Source organism: Salvelinus fontinalis, chromosome 42 (assembly GCF_029448725.1).
Source record: "Salvelinus fontinalis isolate EN_2023a chromosome 42, ASM2944872v1, whole genome shotgun sequence".
In the NCBI taxonomy this organism is placed as follows: Eukaryota; Metazoa; Chordata; class Actinopteri; order Salmoniformes; family Salmonidae; genus Salvelinus; species Salvelinus fontinalis.
This window is the reverse complement of record NC_074706.1, coordinates 15,778,467-15,797,572: the sequence shown is the minus strand read 5'-3', so window position 1 is coordinate 15,797,572 and position 19,106 is coordinate 15,778,467. Positions and strand designations below refer to the sequence as shown.

General features: G+C 43.4%; 2 protein-coding genes across 2 annotated transcripts; one reads left to right on the top strand and one right to left on the bottom strand.

Moving 5' to 3' along the window:
• The first annotated feature begins 1,482 nt into the window (after positions 1-1,482).
• LOC129840978 (E3 ubiquitin-protein ligase ZFP91-like) lies at positions 1,483-7,570 on the top strand. The gene is made up of 12 exons (XM_055909054.1): positions 1,483-2,332; positions 2,753-2,784; positions 2,912-3,025; positions 3,233-3,269; positions 3,379-3,483; positions 3,620-3,709; positions 3,884-4,006; positions 4,284-4,334; positions 4,510-4,588; positions 4,841-4,955; positions 5,136-5,235; positions 6,440-7,570. The coding sequence occupies exons 1-12, from the start codon at positions 1,935-1,937 to the stop codon at positions 7,551-7,553; spliced, it is 2,358 nt and encodes a 785-aa protein (XP_055765029.1). The 5' UTR covers positions 1,483-1,934; the 3' UTR covers positions 7,554-7,570.
• Positions 7,571-11,289: 3,719 nt separating this feature from the next.
• On the bottom strand, positions 11,290-16,278 carry LOC129840979 (uncharacterized). The gene is made up of 2 exons (XM_055909055.1): positions 15,937-16,278; positions 11,290-12,504 (listed from the first exon to the last, which is right to left on the bottom strand). The coding sequence occupies exons 1-2, from the start codon at positions 16,005-16,007 to the stop codon at positions 11,802-11,804; spliced, it is 774 nt and encodes a 257-aa protein (XP_055765030.1). The 5' UTR covers positions 16,008-16,278; the 3' UTR covers positions 11,290-11,801.
• Positions 16,279-19,106: the final 2,828 nt, after the last annotated feature.

The window sequence follows — 19,106 nt, the reverse complement described above, 5'->3', positions numbered from 1 at the left end:
AAAAATGCACTGCATACCATCAAACTTTTTGACAAATGTACATTTTCTTTTGACGTATAATATGTTAAGTTTATGTACTCTTGTCAGTATATTTAAATGTTTTTATTTTTTGTTATTGTTCATGTTCAATATATAATTAAATAAATACATTTTACGTGAAAGTCCATTTTAAAGACCCAGTGCAGTCAAAAACGTGATTTTTACTTTTTTTAAATTATTATATATATTTTTTGTATTGTAACAATAATAACAATATTACACATCAATACAGGGACATTCCTGTGAATACAATGAAAAAATAAATACAATTGAACAACAGGCAAACCTGGTGGGATTGAGCTTGGGCCTGCCTGGTGATGTCACCAGGTGGTAAATTAGTTAATAGACCAATAAGAAACAGTTCCAAACCCCCCTGCCAATAACAGCTAGTTTTCAGTTTTCACCTCCACACTCAGACCACTTCCAGATAGTCCTAGCAACCTTTTTGCTTGAGAAATCGCTCTTTGCTAAAAGCTATTTTTGTTATCTTTTACCATTTTAAATGACAACATCACAGTACTTAATTGTTACACAGAAATTATTTGATATTGAGATAAAACCGTCTGCATTGGACATTTAAACAAGAAAATGTTACATCACTGGACTGAGAATGACATGTCATTAGAGATGAAGCCAGCATAAAGCCTTTATAATTCACTGTATTAAAGTGTAATACACATTGTATAAATGTAGCCTTTTTCAACTGATAAATTACAAAGATGTATATGAACAATGTGTCAAAAGAAATATGTACAACAAGCAAATGTATCAAAGAAAAATGTATTTATTGTAATACTGTACTTTGAAATTGTAGTAGCGGTGTATGTAGTAGAGGTCAGCGAGGTCACCCGTGATACAAGTCAGTAGGGAGATTACCTGGAAACTAGCCACTAGGGGCAACAGTGAGCATCGGCCTCTGATTCCGAAGGTTGCAAGTCTGAATCCAGCAATAGAAAGTTGTTTGAGATGTTTGTTTTAAGCCTTTAACCCTTCTTTAACCATTCGGAGTTAATGCCTAAACTTAACCTTTGAAATGTTATGTTTGAGAAACATGGATGAACGTCTAATTCTGACGTAAGACTGTGAGAGATTGTTTGTAGTGGCTTCCGGACAGCGCCCCCTGTCTGCTACCCACTCATTTTAGAACAGTCATTCTACTTAAGGCTACACAAAACTTTAAAAACATAAAATAATAAAACATTGTATCGTTTACAAAGAAAGGACTGGATAACACAGTGTACTCTTACATTCACTGTACTTTGTATTAGACTTTACATTCAAAATAAAATCAGATAACACAGCATGTATGATGTTTGCACTCGGCCTACATTTCCCATGACTAGAAAGGCTGTCTGTGCATGCGGACTCTTTGCACAGCTCCTGCGCGTCCAATTTCACAGATCTGTAAACACTCATGATGGGACCAACACGTGTTATGTGGTCTGTACATATAGGTTTTGGGGTGATGATGCTGCGAACCTGTGCAACTGCTGAACAATATGTTGCTCATGCGTTTAACCTTGGTTTCATTTTGGCTTAAAGGAGACGCAACAAAGTGGTAACGCGACATGGCCCGTGCAAATAGTTAGGTTTACTATAGCTTTAAGAATGCAAAATAGTGTCTGGTTCTTTAAAAATGGATATTGGTTTATTATTATAGTAAGAATTAAGAAAGTTTAAAAAAATAAATATTGATCAATAAATGAATGCTTATCATCTGCGGACAAGGCCCGAATTCTGTGAATTATGTCACAGTCGGATTACGGCCTTTAGCTAGCAATCCAAGCGTTTGATCGATGTATCAAATGTAATATTTTTTTCCCTGTCAGTACAGTATCAGAGAAAGTAATAAATACGACCCGAGACAAAAGGGTAGGAACCAGGAACACGCGGTGATGGAGCCGCAAATCGGCGATAACAACAAAAGGGAAGAGCCCGAAGACGACAAGGCCCCGGCCCAATCCCCGGCTTTGAGTGCAGCGGTCACCCCGCGCAGGACTTCGAGAGGCCGAGGAGTCGGCCGGAAGAAGGGGGTTTCTCCTTCACCGTGTACGAATGGAGCAACAGCAGGCACTCCGAGTTCTGGGCGAGTGTTACGAGACCGGTCTACACGAACGGTACCAGCTTGGTTGCAGAGCGAGAAGAGTGACGATGCAGAAGAATCGAGCCCTGACAAAGCCGTAAACCGCAGGAGGAAGGCTGCTTGTCCACGACCCAGGAAAAATGCCTCCTCCGCAGCTCCAACAGAGAGTACAGAAGAGGTCGGGAATGACGACAGTAGTCAAGCTCATGAGTACGTTCGTATACGCCTTTAGTACACCATACATTGCAAAATAGCCGTGTCCTCTTTAATACACGTAACATCTTTAAATGCCTGTGAAATTGTTAGCCAGCCAAGTTTGCTTGTCAACATTTTAATGCCATAAAACCGGTTGCATGCATTGCTGCTAATTTTATTCTCTGAAATGTACGTATTCCAGCACAGTTCCTTTTATAAAAGGGAGGAGGAATGGGGAGGGGTAATACCTGTTTTTTAATGTCTAATGTACTTTACCTGTTCTCTCCTCATTCCTGGTGGGAGCGGTTTTGTCAAATTGTGACCTGTATGTAGCAGTCTTGAATGACATCAACTCATGATGATGTCACATTGTACATAGCTAGATTAACAGTTAGCCAAGAAGTTCACTATTTTAATAACTATCTTTTTCTGCAGCTCAGGGGACCCAAAGAAACCCACTGTTCAAGGTAGGTGACCACCCTCATACATTGCTTGATAAACTACAGACATGTGTCTACAGTAACAAACTAATAAGACTTGTTGCAGTATTCTAATTCAAGGTGTGTATGATGGCACTCACTTTGCCCCTTCCAGCCCCCCCTCACCCACAGAATGCTCAGGCGCGTGCCAAGGCCCCTTCTGCCCGGGGTGCCAGGGGGTCCGCCAAACTTGTGTGCAAGAGTGAGCCTGGCACCGACACCCCAACCGGTAGGCACACCAACCAGCTAAATTGTGTTTGAGATTAAACTGTCTGGGCTAACAAGGACTTGGGTTGCATGGACACCTGGGGTTCGATTTCTGGTCAGTTACCTCTATTCTGTGGGGGTTGGGCCGTTCCCGAGACGGAGAGGAATGTGTCATCCTGAAAAGCCCAATTAAATTGTAATATTGGCATTATGTGATTTATTTTTCCAGTGGAGGCAAAGATTGTCGAAAAGAAGACATTTGGGATGTGAGTATACACACACATTCTTTCTCATCTCGTGTGTGTGTGTGTGTGTGTGTGTGTGTGTGTGTGTCTCTCTGTGCTGCCGTAGTAACACTGACTCCTCTCGCCTCAGTGAGAAAAAAGAGGAGAATGAGGAAGATGTTCTCTTGGGAGGAGAAGATGAGCCTCCTTTCCAAGATGACCCAAAAGACCTCAGCTTCCAGCCACAGTCACAGAGGTAATGTTGGCGAGACAGCAGTGTGTGTTGATCAGAATAGGCAATAATCAATGGTCCACAAATGTTTAGCTAGTGGAGGTGTGGTAGGATCATTGTGTGTGTAAGGCTATGAGTTTAATCACTGTGGTCGTTACAGTGGGGAGGAGGTAATCAGCAGTGACGAGGACATTCCCTTCAGAGATGACCTCAACGACCAGAGCTACAACCCAGAGGCTGAGACTACTAGGTGTGTGTGTATATGTGTCTGTCGTAATGCATTCCATTTGTGAGTGTGTGTATGTCAGCTCCAATGAATTATTCCCTTTGTGTGAATGGGTGTGTGTGTGTGCATGCATATAAATGTTTGTTTTACCCATGTGACCTGTCTGTTGACCTTCCAAATGGATCCTCCGTCTCTCAGGGATGTCCCCAAACCGCGGCGCAAACCCCCTCCAAGACAGAAAGAGAAGGAGCCAGGAATCAAGATAGAGGGCACAGATGTGAAGCTGGAGAATGAGTTTGGAGAGGGGGATGTGCCCAGAAAGTAAGCCCCCCCCCATTCTCCAACCTTCTCCCAAAGTGTACTTTCACTCTCCCCATCATGTATTTAAAAGCATTGGAAGTGGCTGGCGTTTCCACCATTTGTTAAATCCATAACGGAGAGTGTGCAATTGCAGACTTTAAAGGAAGGGTGTGCAAGGGCAGACTTCTTTCACAATAATGGACATTTTAATTGGATCTGGCATTGGTTTGGTCTCTTGATTTAACTCCTTGCTTGAATAGAGTTCTCCAACTTCTCTTATTTTCTCCATTTCCCTCAGGAGAGGCAGGCGAAGGAAAGATGATAAAAGTCCCCGGCTCCCGAAAAGAAGGTAAAGTTGACATTGCTGTTCAACTGCAACAATACGCTTTCTATATATATATTTTTTTACAGTCAACTAACAAAACATTAGTGAAATCATATGTATAAAAGCCAAACCCTCACCTCTGACATACATGATGATTGACCCACATGATTGACAGTTCTGTCATGTCCCGCCCCCACAGGAAGAAGCCCCCGGTGCAGTACGTGCGTTGTGAGATGGAGGGGTGTGGCACAGTCCTGGCTCACCCTCGCTACCTGCAGGTCTGCCATAGCAACTGTAGTGGTCGCCATGGCGACGACTAAGCACCCAAGCTATTCTAAGATTGAGTTGTGCATGAACAGGGTTGGGGTCGATTTCAATGCAGAATTTTTTTCAATGCATGCAATTGAATTTCAATTTCACTTCCTGAATTGGGTGTGGAAATGGAATTGATCCCAACACTGGTGAGTAGTATTTAGCTTTTTTCCCCATCCTTCATCTCTCTCTGACTCTCTTTTTCCTGTAATTCCCAGCACCATATTAAGTACCAGCACCTGTTGAAGAAGAAGTTTGTATGTCCTCACCCATCCTGTGGAAGACTCTTCAGGCTGCAGAAACAGCTACTTCGCCATGCCAAGCACCACACAGGTAAACACACACGGAGAGATCCACATACACCCACACTGAATACGATGTCTAACTACCTCACTTAACATTTACATTCACACACAGGTACATTATATATACACAATCACACACAACCAGCGCTTGACCTGTCATTGTTTTCTGTGTTTAGCTACTGCTAACTCACTCTATTCCCTCTCTCAGACCAGAGGGACTACATCTGCGAGTTCTGCGCCCGCGCCTTCAAGAGCTCCCACAATCTGGCCGTGCACCGCATGATCCACACCGGAGAGAAACCACTGCAGTGAGTTTCCATCTCCAACCTCATTTACTTGTTTGCCTGGTTGTTCATTAATTCCATTTATTTCCATTTAATGCCATTTATTTTAAGTTTACATACACCTTAGCCAAATACATTTAAACTCAGTTTTTCACAATTCCTGACATTTAATCCTAGTAAAAATTCCCTGTCTTAGGTCAGTTAGGATCACCACTTTATTTTAAGAATGTGAAATGTCTGAATAATAGTAGAGTGATTTATTGCAGCTTTTATTTCTTTCATCACATTAGCAGTGGGTCAGAAGTTTACATACTCAATTAGTATTTGGTAGCATTGCCTTTAAATTGTTTAACTTGGGTCAAATGTTTCGGGTAGCTTCCCACAATAAGTTGGTTGAATTTCAGCCCTATCCTCCTGACAGAGCTGGTGTAACTGAGTCAGGTTTGTAGGCCACCTTGCTCGCACACGCTTTTTCAGTTTTGCTCACAAATTCTCTGTAGGATTGAGGTCAGGGCTTTCTGATGGCCACTCCAATACCTGAACTTTGTTGTCCTTAAGCCATTTTGCCATAACTTTGGAAGTATGCTTGGGGTCATTGTCCATTTGGAAGACCCATTTGCGACCAAGCTTTAACTTCCTGACTGATGTCTTGAGATGTTGCTTCAATATATACACAATTTCCCTCCTCATGATACCATCTATTTTGGGAAGTGCACCAGTCCCTCCTGCAGCAAAGCACCCCCACAACATGATGCTGCCACCCTGTTCTTCACGGTTGGGATGGTGAACTTCGGCTTGCAAGCCTCCCCCCTTTTCCTCCAAACATAACGATGGTCATTATGGCCAAACAGTTCTATTTTTGTTTCATCAGACTAGATGACAGAATTTTCCAAGCTGTTTAAAGGCACAGTCTACTTAATGTATGTAAACTTCTGACCCACTGGAATTGTGATTAAGTGAAATAATCTGTCTGTAAACAATTATTGGAAAAATTACTTGTCATGCACAAAGTAGATGTCCTAACTGACTTGCCAAAACTATATAGTTTGTTAACAAGAAATTTGTGGTGTTTGAAAAACTAGTATTAATGACTCCAACCTATGTGTATGTAGACTTCCAACTTCAACTGTAAATGTCGCACCTGTCCGTACCTGCACCTCATCTGACCCCCTGAATGTACCCCCCTCCTTTTTTCTTACATTCTACTTCTCTCCCTCACTTCCTGTAGATGTGAGATCTGCGGCTTCACCTGCCGCCAGAAGGCCTCCCTCAATTGGCACATGAAGAAACACGACGCTGATGCCACCTACCAGTTCTCCTGCTCCATCTGTAACAAGAAGTTTGAGAAGAAGGACAGTGTGGTGGCCCACAAGGCTAAGAGCCACCCAGAGGTGCTCATCGCCGAGGCCCTGGCGGCCAACGCAGGGGCCCTCATCACTACCCCCGCCTCCCTGCTGGAGGCCTCTGGAATGGGTTCTGTCGGGAACCAGGGGGAGCTGGTACGACTGGAGCCCGCCCAGCAGATGACTCAAGTGGGGCAACAGGTGGCTCCGCTGGGGCAGGTGACCCAAGTGGGCGAACAAGTGACCCACATGGGGCAACAGGTAGCTCAGATGGGTCAGGTGAGCCACCAGGTGGTAGTAGTGAGTCAGGACCAGGGCCTCCATGCCATGCAGATGCCCCTAACCATTGCCCTGTCTCCCATCGACCCCCCATCGCCCTCCGACACCCAGCAGCAACCCCACCACACCCTCCAGCTCCAGATGCCCCTTCATTTTGTTCAGCAGGTGGCAGCCGCTTCCCCGCAGCAGCAGTCGCAGCAGCAGCAGCAGGCCCAGATCCAGCAACTGGCCCTTCATTCCAGCTCGGTGGTAACCCAGCAGCATCAGCCCCACCAGCTCCAACAAATGACCCTGCAGTCTTATCAGCAGAATCAGCAGCCGCAGATTCTCCACATGACCTTCCAGACCGTCGACGGATCGCAGACCCATCTCCAGCAGATCCCCCTGTTAGCCACCCCCCAGCAACTTCAAACCCTCCAGAGTAGCTCCCATATTTCTACCGCCAACCTCCCTCTCATGGCCCAGGTCCAACCCCAACCTCTGCCCCAAACTCAGGACATTCAGCTTCAGGACCCAACCACTGTGGGTTGTAGCGAAAGCTACACTCTGGACGATTCTGTTCTCTCTGCCTCCTCTCCTTCTGCTAACACCCTTCAACAGTGTGAGACTGTAGGGGAGGGAGAGGTAGTTTGGGAAGGGGGCGGAGAGGGAGACGGAGTAGAAGAGGGGGATGTCTTGACTGATGCCACAGAAGTACACATGCAACATGTACTTATCTAGACTACTCTGTGTGGGTGGGTGGGTGGGTGGGGGGGGACTAGCCTGGAAATTCAAACAGAATTCAGCTGTTTCACTGTACTGTCACTAATTAGGAAAGTGAAATAACATGATTCAGTCTGGATTGTGGTTCGGGGAAACTGGGAACGATGTGGAAAGACAAGTAATTAGGGGAGAGGTCTAGCTATGTCCCTCTCCTAATGTATTGTGGCATAATTTGAAATATATAGGATCACAGATATGTATTTATAGTCACTTTTGGTAGCTTTTTAGATCTACCCCCATCAGGGCAGTTGTGTGTGTGAGTTGCTGCCTTTGAACATAAAGTGATGTAGCCATCTATACCCGTCAACTGGCCTTCTGTGTTTGTGTGTTAGATTAGTGTTTATCAGAGGCTGGTGGGAGGAGCTATAGGAGGATGGGCTCATTCAAATCAAATTTATGCAGCCCTTCTTACATCAGCTGCTATATCAAAGTGCTGTACAGAAACCCAGCCTAAAACCCCAAACAGCAAGCAATGCAGGTGTAGAAGCACGGTGACTAGGAAAAACTCCCTAGAGAGGAACCAGGCTATGACGGGTGGCCAGTCCTCTTCTGGCTGTGCCAGGTGGAGATAACAGAAGATGTTCATAAATGACCAGCATGGTCAAATAATAATAATCACAGTAGTTGTCGAGGGTGCAACAGGTGAGCACCTCAGGAGTAAATGTCAGTTGGCTTTTCATAGCCGATCATTGAGAGTATCTCTACCGTTCCTGAGAGAGTTGAAAACAGCAGGTCTGGGACAGGTAGCACGTCCGGTGAACAGGTCAGTGTTCCATAGCCACAGGCAGAACAGTTGAAACTGGAGCAGCAGCACAGCCAGGTGGACTGGACCTGGACAAGGAGTCATCATGCCAGGTAGTCCTGAAGCATGGTCCTAGGGCTCAGGTCCTCCGAGAGAATTAGAGAGAGCATACTTAAATTCACACAGGACATCATTGTAATGGCTGGAATAGAATCAAACACGTTGTTCCCGTGTGTTTGACTCGGTTCCAATATTCCATTCCAGTCTTTACAATGAGCCCCTCCCACCATCCTCCTCTGGTTCTCATGATACCAGTATTTCAAAATGAGAATTTCTGAGTCTCATTGTTTTAATATAGCCTGCACTTTCTCATTCTGAACATCTAATGCAAGTGGGACGGGTGTGTCTTTGTGACAATGACCCCACGAGCAGCTGCTCACTGATTTGACAGCTCTAACGTAGTTACACCACCGAAACACCAGCTAAGCGGGTGTAGGCTATCACTTGATCTGATTGAATCAAGCCAGTAGATCAGGCATGAGATGGCCAGTTTATGGCAATGTTACAGAGGTCACCGAAATCACATTCCAAGTAAATGCTGCATATGACGGCTCAATCGGAGAAGACTTCAACCGCTTTCGGATCTACCACTGTCCACTCCCGATTGAAACCATGGCTTTATTCATCAACAGTAATTCAACTATTAACATCACATTTTTCAGACATAGATCCTTATACATCCTGGATGGTCAATATAAAAGGGAAATGATTCAAGTTGATATTTTATAGTATGACAGATATCCCCAGCTTCTGAGCAGCATAACATGTAGAGGAATGTTCATGTATGTCTGCCCTCTTGTGGCCACATTGTGTATGGCATGTATAAGATTTCAGGAAGGCCTGCCTCCTTGCTTCAGCAAGGATTTGGGTCAAGTACATAGTAAGTTATTTGAATCTCAGTTTCGTGTCTGGTGGTCCACAAAAAACTAACTCACACTGTGGGCCGCCGAGATAAGGTTTAAAGGACACTAAGCTACATCTTCTCATAGGTCAGTTCGTGTCCACAGGTGTTACAGACCTTCCTGTAGAGATCCTCCTCTTCATCCACTAGTTCCTCAGGGCCGTACTCGTGCTGGTGAGCACTGGTGTCCTTTGTCCACACGCTGCTCCTCACTGCAAGACACAGCTCTGTTCACAACAGAGTAAATAACAATCCAATCCATTTAATATGTACACTAAGCTGAATAAACACAAGTGATACTTGGCAAGCTCCGTGAGCAGGTGCTTTTAAATCAGTAAAGAAACAAAAACTACATCACCCGCTTCCCACAATCCACTGGAGCTGGTAGGTTTTATCTATATTAGGTGACATATGAGTGGCCGTGTGTCCGAGTGAGGATCAGAACAGTCGTTCTGTTGTCTGTAAAGAATATTGTCTGTCCCAATCCCAGTATTTAATTCATGTTTATTAAAAATGGTTCACAAAAAAAAAGTGTTACTGACCTTTTTGTTGAAGCGCTTCCCTGTTCTCTCCGTACTCCTTCGCCTCCTCGGAGCACCCCGCCTCTAAGGAGCGTTTCTGCACCTCCCTGTTCTCTCCGTACTCCTTAGCCTCTTCGGAGCACCCCGCCTCTAAGGAGCGTTTCTGCACCTCCCTGTTCTCTCCGTACTCCTTCGCCTCCTCGGAGCACCCCGCCTCTAAGGAGCGTTTCTGCACCTCCCTGTTCTCTCCGTACTCCTTCGCCTCCTCGGAGCACCCCGCCTCTAAGGAGCGTTTCTGCACCTCCCTGTTCTCTCCGTACTCCTTAGCCTCCTCGGAGCACCCCGCCTCTAAGGAGCGTTTCTGCTCTCTAGCCAACTGCTTGTGGAATTGTCCGACCAAGAAGACATGGCGCCCAGGCTAACTCAACACTGTCTACACTTCTAGTACATTTGATATTTTAGTCATTTAGCAGACGCTCGTATCAAGAGCAACTTACAATCAATGCAGAGAGTGCTAGGAGTCAGTCAGCCAAGGAGCCCTAGTAATAAAAAGAAAAACACACTTGACTATTGTTATTGATTATCCTGTTTTTTGTTACAATCTTGATCATTTTTGTTTGTTATCGATATTGGTTAAATTATTCAAATTTCCAAAGTACACTTCGGCAATATTTACATCATTACATCATGCCGATAAAGCAATGGATTAAAAAAAAATAAAAAAAATAACGGAGCTTCTTAAGTCATTCAGATAGTGGCTGGTTGTCACTGCCGTAAACCATTTAATCATGGCCATTGTTTCAGGTAGCTAGGCTATAGAAAGAAACTGACTCCACTTGGCCACTGGCATTTGCTGTGGCACGAATCAATACATCTTTTTCTGTTACACATCTGACATCTTTGAGAGATGAGACGCTGACATAACGCAACAGATATGACCACGCTGCCTCCTGCAATGTTTGACGAGTTATAAAATGTACATACCTGGTTGATGCGCCACCTTAGCTCCTCCTGTCCCTCGTCTTCATCGATGAAGAACCCTCCTCCAAAGTCGACTGTGTTTTGCGACTTTAGCCGAGGTGCCACCACCCTCTCCTGCCAATAGTCTACGAGCCAGTCGGGACTTGCCTCGGCATCCGAGCCCGCTGTCAGTTCCGCTCGATCTTGGCTTTCATTGCAGTTTTTGGGGCTTTGGACTCCAAAAGAGAAGCGTCATCCACCGGTGTGTAGAAGCTCCAATAGATGCATCCCAAACAGCAGGAGCTTAGCGTGTGTGCTTTACATTGTGACTGAAGCCGGAGTGTGTTGCAACTGATCCAAACAAGTAACCCTGTGATGCCTCTTCTTTCAACCGTTTAAATCCAATTTAAATCAATCATTCTATATGTTCCTAAACTCGATCCATAACTTTATCCGTGTCGCCAGTTCCTATGCCCATTCATCATTAAGTGATCACAAACACAAGTTACAGACATTTTAAAGCATTTATTTAACAATGATAAATTGTAGCTTATATTTCCAATGGACAGTTTCTAACAGAAAGGAATGTGTTTTCAATGAAACTACAAAAACGTGTCATGTAGAAACTACCAATCTCAAGTATATGTACTGGACAGAAGTTTGGAGGTGTGCTATAGGTATCCTATAGAATGCTCTCTGGCTGTGGTCTGATTATATTCTCTTCTAACAGAAGTTTGCACTCAATTCCACCCTATTTTACACCAGTCCATTCCTTTTACATCCATGAGGGGGAGTAAATGAGTGCAGAATAAGGGTACAAAATTGGAACACATTCCCATTTTCTCTGTCACACACTATAACGACACACACACACACACACACACACACACACACACACACACACACACACACACACACACACACACACACACACACACACACACACACACACACACACACACACACACACACACACACACACACAGTGTATTGCTGCTGACAGAATCCCTGTGCAAGTCCACTCAGTTCAAATTGACCTGTTCTCTCGTCCTCTGCATTGCATAATTCTTCATTGACCTTTTAGGGGGCACTAGGGTGTTACTCAGCCCTACTCTCCTCTTCCTAGACTGCTGACCCTTCTCTTCAGGGTCTCCTCCCTGGTTGTCGTGAAAGTTCTGGCGACCCATGTATGAAAAGCCCCCCGCGTTGGTGTCAGCTTGGTCCGATCCGGGATCGTCACCCGCAGGAGGGTCATAGTCATTGGGAATGATGGAGCTCTGGAGGTCGCTGTCATGGGCAAACTTGCATTTGATCCCGAACCTGCAGCGTCCGTCCTTCCTGTACGCCACGCACATCCTCTTGCCTCCTATCTGGGAGGGTCGAGCCAGCAGAGTGAGAGGGACGTGCTTCTGCAAGACGTTGAGCTTCTGGTCGGCTTGCGCCTTGAAGGGGTTGGCGAATACGCCACTCTTGGACGAGGCCCCGAGGGGTGGAGGGGGGAGTTTGTGGGAGAGGGAACTAGGGGGTGCGGGGAGGAGAGGGGTCCGGGACTCAGAGGGGGGTGCCATACAGGCAGGAGGAGGGCATTTAAGTATAAGTTGAGATACGGGGTCCACCTCTTCCTCTGGGTTGAAGTCACAGTCTGACTCACTGGAGGCTGACCCGGACTCTAGGAGGAAATTGCGGCCCTTCTTCTGGGTCTCCCCATCCACCTTGCTCTCAGTCCTTCAAATAAACAACATGTATAAACGGATTGGTATACTAGCTGTAGTGTAAAGATCTTAGCCGAGAATTAATAATGGATTCAAATATTTTAGCGGTTAACTGTATGGATAAAAGGCAACCTTTTGCTGCCCTCTTCATTGACCTGTCAAAGGCTTTCCATATTTTTGATCACTCACTGCTAATCCAGAGGCTTTCCTCAAAATGGTTTAGACCAGGCTGCATGCAACTGGTTTAAAAATAACATGACAGATAGAACACAATGTGTATCTACTTAACGGTGTTAAATCAGGTTTCCCGGGATATTAAAGAAGGTGTCCCGCAGTCGTCGATTTTGGGTCCTGTACTTTTGACTGTTTACATTCAATTACAACCTGCACTTAATATGCCAATGATAGTGTTGCTATCGCCCCCACGGTTGAGCAGGCTCTGTCTGAACTAGTCTGCCTTCATTGTACTACAGAAAAACTTGATTGACCTGAAACGAGTAATGAACACAGGTAAAACTAAACTTCTCTAGAGCGCATTAAAATAACTCTGATGATTTAAGCATACGTTCTTTGGATGGCGTCCATATCGATCGTGTCCCTGCTTACAAATAGCTGGGCGTCTGGATAGATGAGAAGCTGTCTTTTAAAAAGCATATCGACAAATTAGTTCAGAAGCGGAGAATAAAAAAAACGGGCTTCTTCTATAGAAATAGATGCTGTTCCTATCGGTCCTAGACTATGGCGACGTCATCTATAGGAACACAGCTGCCACTTCATTAAAGCCGTTAGATGCAGCTTATCATAGCGCACTGCGCTTTATTACAGGAGACAATTTTAGGACTCATCACTGCATTCTCTACCAGAAAGTTGGTTGGCCCTCGTTTGATGTCACGTAGGTTGATACATTGCTATGTTCTCGTTTATAAAAGCCCTTTTACAAAAAGTCCCACTGTACCGAACATCTTTACTAAACTTTAGACATTTGAGTTACCACACCTGGTCTCAGGGATGGCTAACTCTGGAAATTCCTTTGGTCTCTACTGAGTTAGGTAAATCAGCTTTCAAGCACCTTTTTTGTGGACCAATCTTCTAAATGTTCTTAAAATAATGTTTAGGTGCCTCTAGGGCAATTCAGAAAGCTGATCGAGGACCTTATTACTGATGAATGTGGGGGGGTTTTTATGACCATGTTTTTGATTTCTGCTTATATTTTGTGTATATGTTTTGATGTGTGTATTGTCTGTAATGTATGCAATTCGGAGCTCATCGGTAAAAGAGATCTTGGTCTCAATATGACTCCCTGATAAAATCAAAGGTTAAATTAAATAAAACTGACTGATATTACCTCATTAGAACAAATCGTATAAGATCTCCTAAACCTTATTTTCTGCATTTATCCACAACCCCTATTCTTTCCCCATAGGAATGGCTGAACGAACCAGAGGTAAAGTAACGTTTTATATTAAAACATTCAGACATTCAACAGACATTCGCCAAAAGCCATTTAAAATTGTAAAAATCAATAACTAATTAACTGATTGTCACAGAAAAAGACAAATAGATATGGTTTATTCTATAAATGTCTAGCATACTTTTATGACCTTTGTTTTGAATAAACATTCCAGTGTTGATTTGACGGAAATACATAAAATCTATAAAATGCCATTTAAAGCAGTATAAATCAATAACTAATTCACCGTTTGTCACAGAAACACCAAACTACGCATGATCTTTTCTATAAATGTCTAGCATACTTTTACAACTTTTGTTTTAAATAAAAATTCAGTCTAGAGGGCGTGTGGTCAAAGTTCTAACGAGTCTTTTATACCCTATTAGAAGGGGCCTGGCATAAAATTCTGCATCTTCAGTCATATTAAATTAGATTACAGGAAAAAACTACAGGATGAATGGGTCAGGTTTGACTAACAAAAAAGACAGGTGGATGGATCAAGAGGACCAAGACAACCAAGAGGATCAACATGGACATTCCACAGCGGAGATAAGGAAAACTAAGAGTGAACCATAACATACTCCACCGGTCAAAAGTTTGGGGTCACTTAGAAACATCCTTGTTTTTGAAATAAAAGCACATTTGTCCATTAAAATAACATCAAATTGATCAGAATTACAGTGTAGACATTGTTAATGTTGTAAATGACTATTGTTGCTGGAAACGGCTAATTTTTAATGGAATATCTACACAGGCATACAGAGGCCCATTATCAGCAACAATCACTCCTGTGTTCCAATGGTACGTTGTGTTTGCTAATCCGAGTTTATCATTTCGAAATGCTAATTGTTCATTAGAAAACCCTTTTGCAATTATGTTAGCATGGCTGAAAACTGTTGTTCTAATTAAAGAAACAATAAAACTGGCCTTCTATAGACTAGTTGAGTATCTGGAGCATCAGCATTTGTGGGTTCGATTACAGGCTCAAAATGGCCAGAAACAAAGAACTTTCCTCTGAAACTCGTCAGTCTATTCTTGTTCTGAGAAATGAAGGTTATTCCGTGCGTAAAATTGCCAAGAAACTGAAGATCTCGTACAACGCTGTGTACTATTCCCTTCACAGAACAACGCAAACTGGCTCTAACCAGAATAGAAAGAGGAGTGGGAAGCCCCGGTACACAACTGAGCAAGAGGACAAGTACATTTGAGTGTCTAGTTTGAGAAACAGACGCCTCACAAGTCCTCAACTGGCAGCTTCATTAAATAGTACCCGAAAACACGGTGACTCCGGGATGCTGGCCGTCTAGGCAGAGTTACAAAGAAAAAGACATATCTCAGACTGGCCAATAAAAATAAAAGATTAAGATGGGCAAAAGAACACAGTCACTGGACAGAGATATGGCTATTTCTCTGCAACTCTGCCTAGAAGCCCAGCATCCCGGAGTCGCCTCTTCACTGTTGACGTTGAGACTGGTGTTTTGTGGGTACTATTTAATGCAGCTGCCCTCTATCAAATCAAAACTGGAATTTTTCATTTAAAAGAATATTGTAAAAGTATGCTAAACATACAGAATAAATCATACCTAGTTTGATGTTTGTAACAAACGGTGAATTAGTTCTTGATTTATACAGCTTTAAATTGCATTTCATATATTATGTATTTCTATCTAATCAAAACTGGAATTTGTATTCAAAACAAAGGTTGTACAAGTATGCTGGACATTTATAGAATACATCATATCTAGTTGGATGATTCTGTGACAAACGGTGAATAAGTTCATGATATTTACATTTGTAAATGGCTTTTGGCGAATGTCTGAATGTCAATGTGTGAATATAAAACCAACTTTACCTTGGTCTGAACGAACCTGAGTTAACTAATTCCGGGGTTTTAGGACTACAATTTGGCGAGCTCTATGGAACACACATCTATCTTTTCAATGATTCTTCCACAAAGAAATGTTTGCTAAATTATATTCCTGAATTGTAACTTACTTCTTGTTGTTTCCAATATCCCCATCGCTGTCAGAATCAGAGGACACGCCATAGCCAACGAGAGAATTCATGTCAGCTTGCTGCTAGCCTTACGTTAGCTAGCTAGTATCTATATTTTTCCGTCTCTTCGTCCTTCTTTCGCTTTAATACAGTCACAAATTGCGGTCTGCGTCTTATGTTTGATTGAACTAGCAGTTATACTCCGTATGAAGGTGTTTGTTGCTCAATACATTTATGAATTGTTGTAGTTCTGTTGTTGGTGTAGCTACAATTTGCTAATCCAAATGAAAGTGTAAACACCTCTGGATCACCGAATTTCGAAAATCTTCAAAATAAAAGTTCCCCGCCTACTACTACGTCTTATTCGATGAGGTTGAACGGCGGTTGGCATCCACTAAATGTTGCATTACCGCCACCTACTAGACTGGAGTACAACTCCCTTGTACTTTATTTGAAAAAAACACACACAAAAATAACACCTCCCTACTCCACTATTTAAATCTATTTAGTCCTACCTCAGGCCAACAACCTGAAAGGAAGGGACACCACCACCACTTAAGACACCCTGTAACTCTTCTGATGTCAAGTCTAGGGCACCCAAATACCTCTCCGCAGCTACCACCACAACCTCAATTTTTTTGCGACTTACGTTCCATCCCTGCAGTACAGTTGATAACCATTCCAATAAAATGTTCACTTGTTGGCCTATCCTTCTTTACTAGTACATATCTGCTACTCACACCACTCCTCTCAGGATCCCTTGACCCGACTTCCTCTTCTTTCTTCACTGCCTCAGCATATGACAACTTCTGCACTACTCTAACCCAGGAAACCTCAACCTGCCTCTCTCGCACGGGACATTTCTGATCCCCAGCCCCATGGGCACCCCTACAATTAACACATACTACTACTTTCCCCAATGCTACACATTCCTTTGTCTCATGTCCTTCTGCACACTTCTCACACCTAGGAACCTCCCTCCTACACAATGCTGCCACATGCCCATAAGCTTGACACCTGTAACAATGAATTGTATTTGTCACAAAAGCTCATACAGGATAACTTATATATCCTAATGTAACGGATGTGAAATGGCTAGTTAGCGGGTACGCGCTACTAGTGTTTCAATCAGTTACGTCACTTGCTCTGAAACCTAGAAGTAGTGTTGCCCCTTGCTCTGCAAGGGCCGCGGCTTTTGTGGAGCGATGGGTAACGACGCTTCATGGGTGTCAGTTGTTGATGTGTGCAGAGGGTCCCTGGTTCACGCCCGTGTCGGGGCGAGGGGACGGTCTAAAGTTATACTGTTACATTGATGCTGTTGACCCGGATCACTGGTTGCTGCGGAAAAGGAGGAGGTTGAAAGGGGGGTGAGTGTAACGGATGTGAAATGGCTAGCTAGTTAGCGGGTACGCGCTAATAGCGTTTCAATCGGTTACGTCACTTGCTCTGAGACTTGAAGTAGGGTTTCCCCTTGCTCTGCAAGGGGCGCGGCTTTTGTGGAGCGATTGGTAACGACGCTTCGTGGGTGTCAGTTGTTGATGTATGCAGAGGATCCCTGGTTCGCGCCCGTGTCGGGGCGAGGGGACGGTTTAAAGTTATACTGTTACACTAATATCACTTTGTTGGGCAAAGACTGGTTTGGGATGTGTTAGACCGCAGAGTGAAGGAAAAGCAGGCAACAAGTGCTCAGCATATGTGGGAACTCCTTCAAGACTGTTGGAAAAGCATTCCAGATGAAGATGGTTGAGAGAATGCCAAGAGTGTGCAAAGCTGCCATCAAGGCAAAGGGTTGCTACTTTGAAGAATCTCAAATATAAACTATATTTTGATTTGTTTAACACTTTTTTGGTTACTACATGATTCCATATGTATTATTTCATAGTTTTGATGTCTTCACAATTATTTTACAATGTAGAAAATAGTAAAAATAAAGAAAAACCCTTGAATGAGTAGGTGTGTCCAAACTTTTGACTGGTACTGTACACACACACACACACACACTCATCAACACGCACACACCCACCCCCCACTAAATCTTGTAAAATCTCATGTTTTGTTAGCCAACAGTTACAGAATTTCTGTTCTGAGAGTATTGATGTTCTGCCTAAGGTACCTAGAATAGCAAGCAATTGGTGGCTTTTAAAATATTGAATATTACCTGTGCATTTAAAAGCACCTTCGATGGCCATAGCTATAAACATGAAAAAGAAAGTAAAGTGCTCGCAATAGTATTACATTGAGTGTTAAAATAATGCACTCCATAAAGCAGTACGAGAAGGAAATGGAGGGCATCCTTCACGCACAACAGAAATATCTGTCTCTACGGTATTTGGCATTACATGGAAAGGTTGTGGACATTGTTCTGAAATATGAATTTTCGAATCATTGTGGGAATTTCAAAGCTCGGGTAGATGATGATGATAATAATAATAATAATGATAATGCATGGGACTTAGTGCTTTTCAAGGACCCAAAGTCACATTACAATTATAGAAATGAAAAGACAAATAACAAAATACGAGTCAAAACATCAGACTATACAAAACATGAATAAAGACCGGGTGGGCTCAAAGAAGGCAAAGAGTGGTGTATGAGTGTATGGGGAGGGTAGGGTTGGGATTTTGATACGAACCCGGTTTAGGGTAAGGGGTAGGATTGAGGTTAGGATACGAACCCGGTTGTGGGTAAGGGGTAGTTTAAGGGTTTGGTTTTGGTGCGGCTCAGTATGGTGAAGAGAGGAGTAGATGGAAGTAGTTGTGGTCCCTATGTGTGTTTGTTCACTTAAGCAGTCCTATTTGGAGATAACATCAATGAATTCATTCACAACAATATGATATTTTGTATGAATTATCAGAAAAAAAGATGATTGCATTAATGTTATGTAAGAATGTGTATATCCGGTTCATTGAGTATAATGGTGACTCTAGGCACTGAGACTTTTGAACAGCTAGAAAATAGCTGCCCATCCTCACCCATGGTCTATCTGCACTGACTATCTGCACTATATGCCACTCAGGGGTCTCTACCCATACACTCACACATGCACGTACTGATACTCCTGCACACACACTCACACACACACACTGACACCAACACTCACACACTCATCACCACGTCGTTTTGCAAGCAAATGTATATTTAAGGGATTATGCGAAGCACAGACGTTCGCT

Coding starts and splice junctions, on each gene's coding strand:
- LOC129840978 (XM_055909054.1), top strand. CDS start 1,935: ATGGAGCCGCAAATCGGCGATAACAACAAAAGGGAAGAGCCCGAAGAC. Junction 2,333..2,752: donor GACAGTAGTCAAGCTCATGA/GTACGTTCGTAT, acceptor CTTTTTCTGCAG/CTCAGGGGACCCAAAGAAAC. Junction 4,589..4,840: donor CTCACCCTCGCTACCTGCAG/GTCTGCCATAGC, acceptor TGTAATTCCCAG/CACCATATTAAGTACCAGCA.
- LOC129840979 (XM_055909055.1), bottom strand. CDS start 16,007: ATGAATTCTCTCGTTGGCTATGGCGTGTCCTCTGATTCTGACAGCGAT. Junction 12,505..15,936: donor GATATTGGAAACAACAAGAA/GTAAGTTACAAT, acceptor GTTTATTTGAAG/GACTGAGAGCAAGGTGGATG.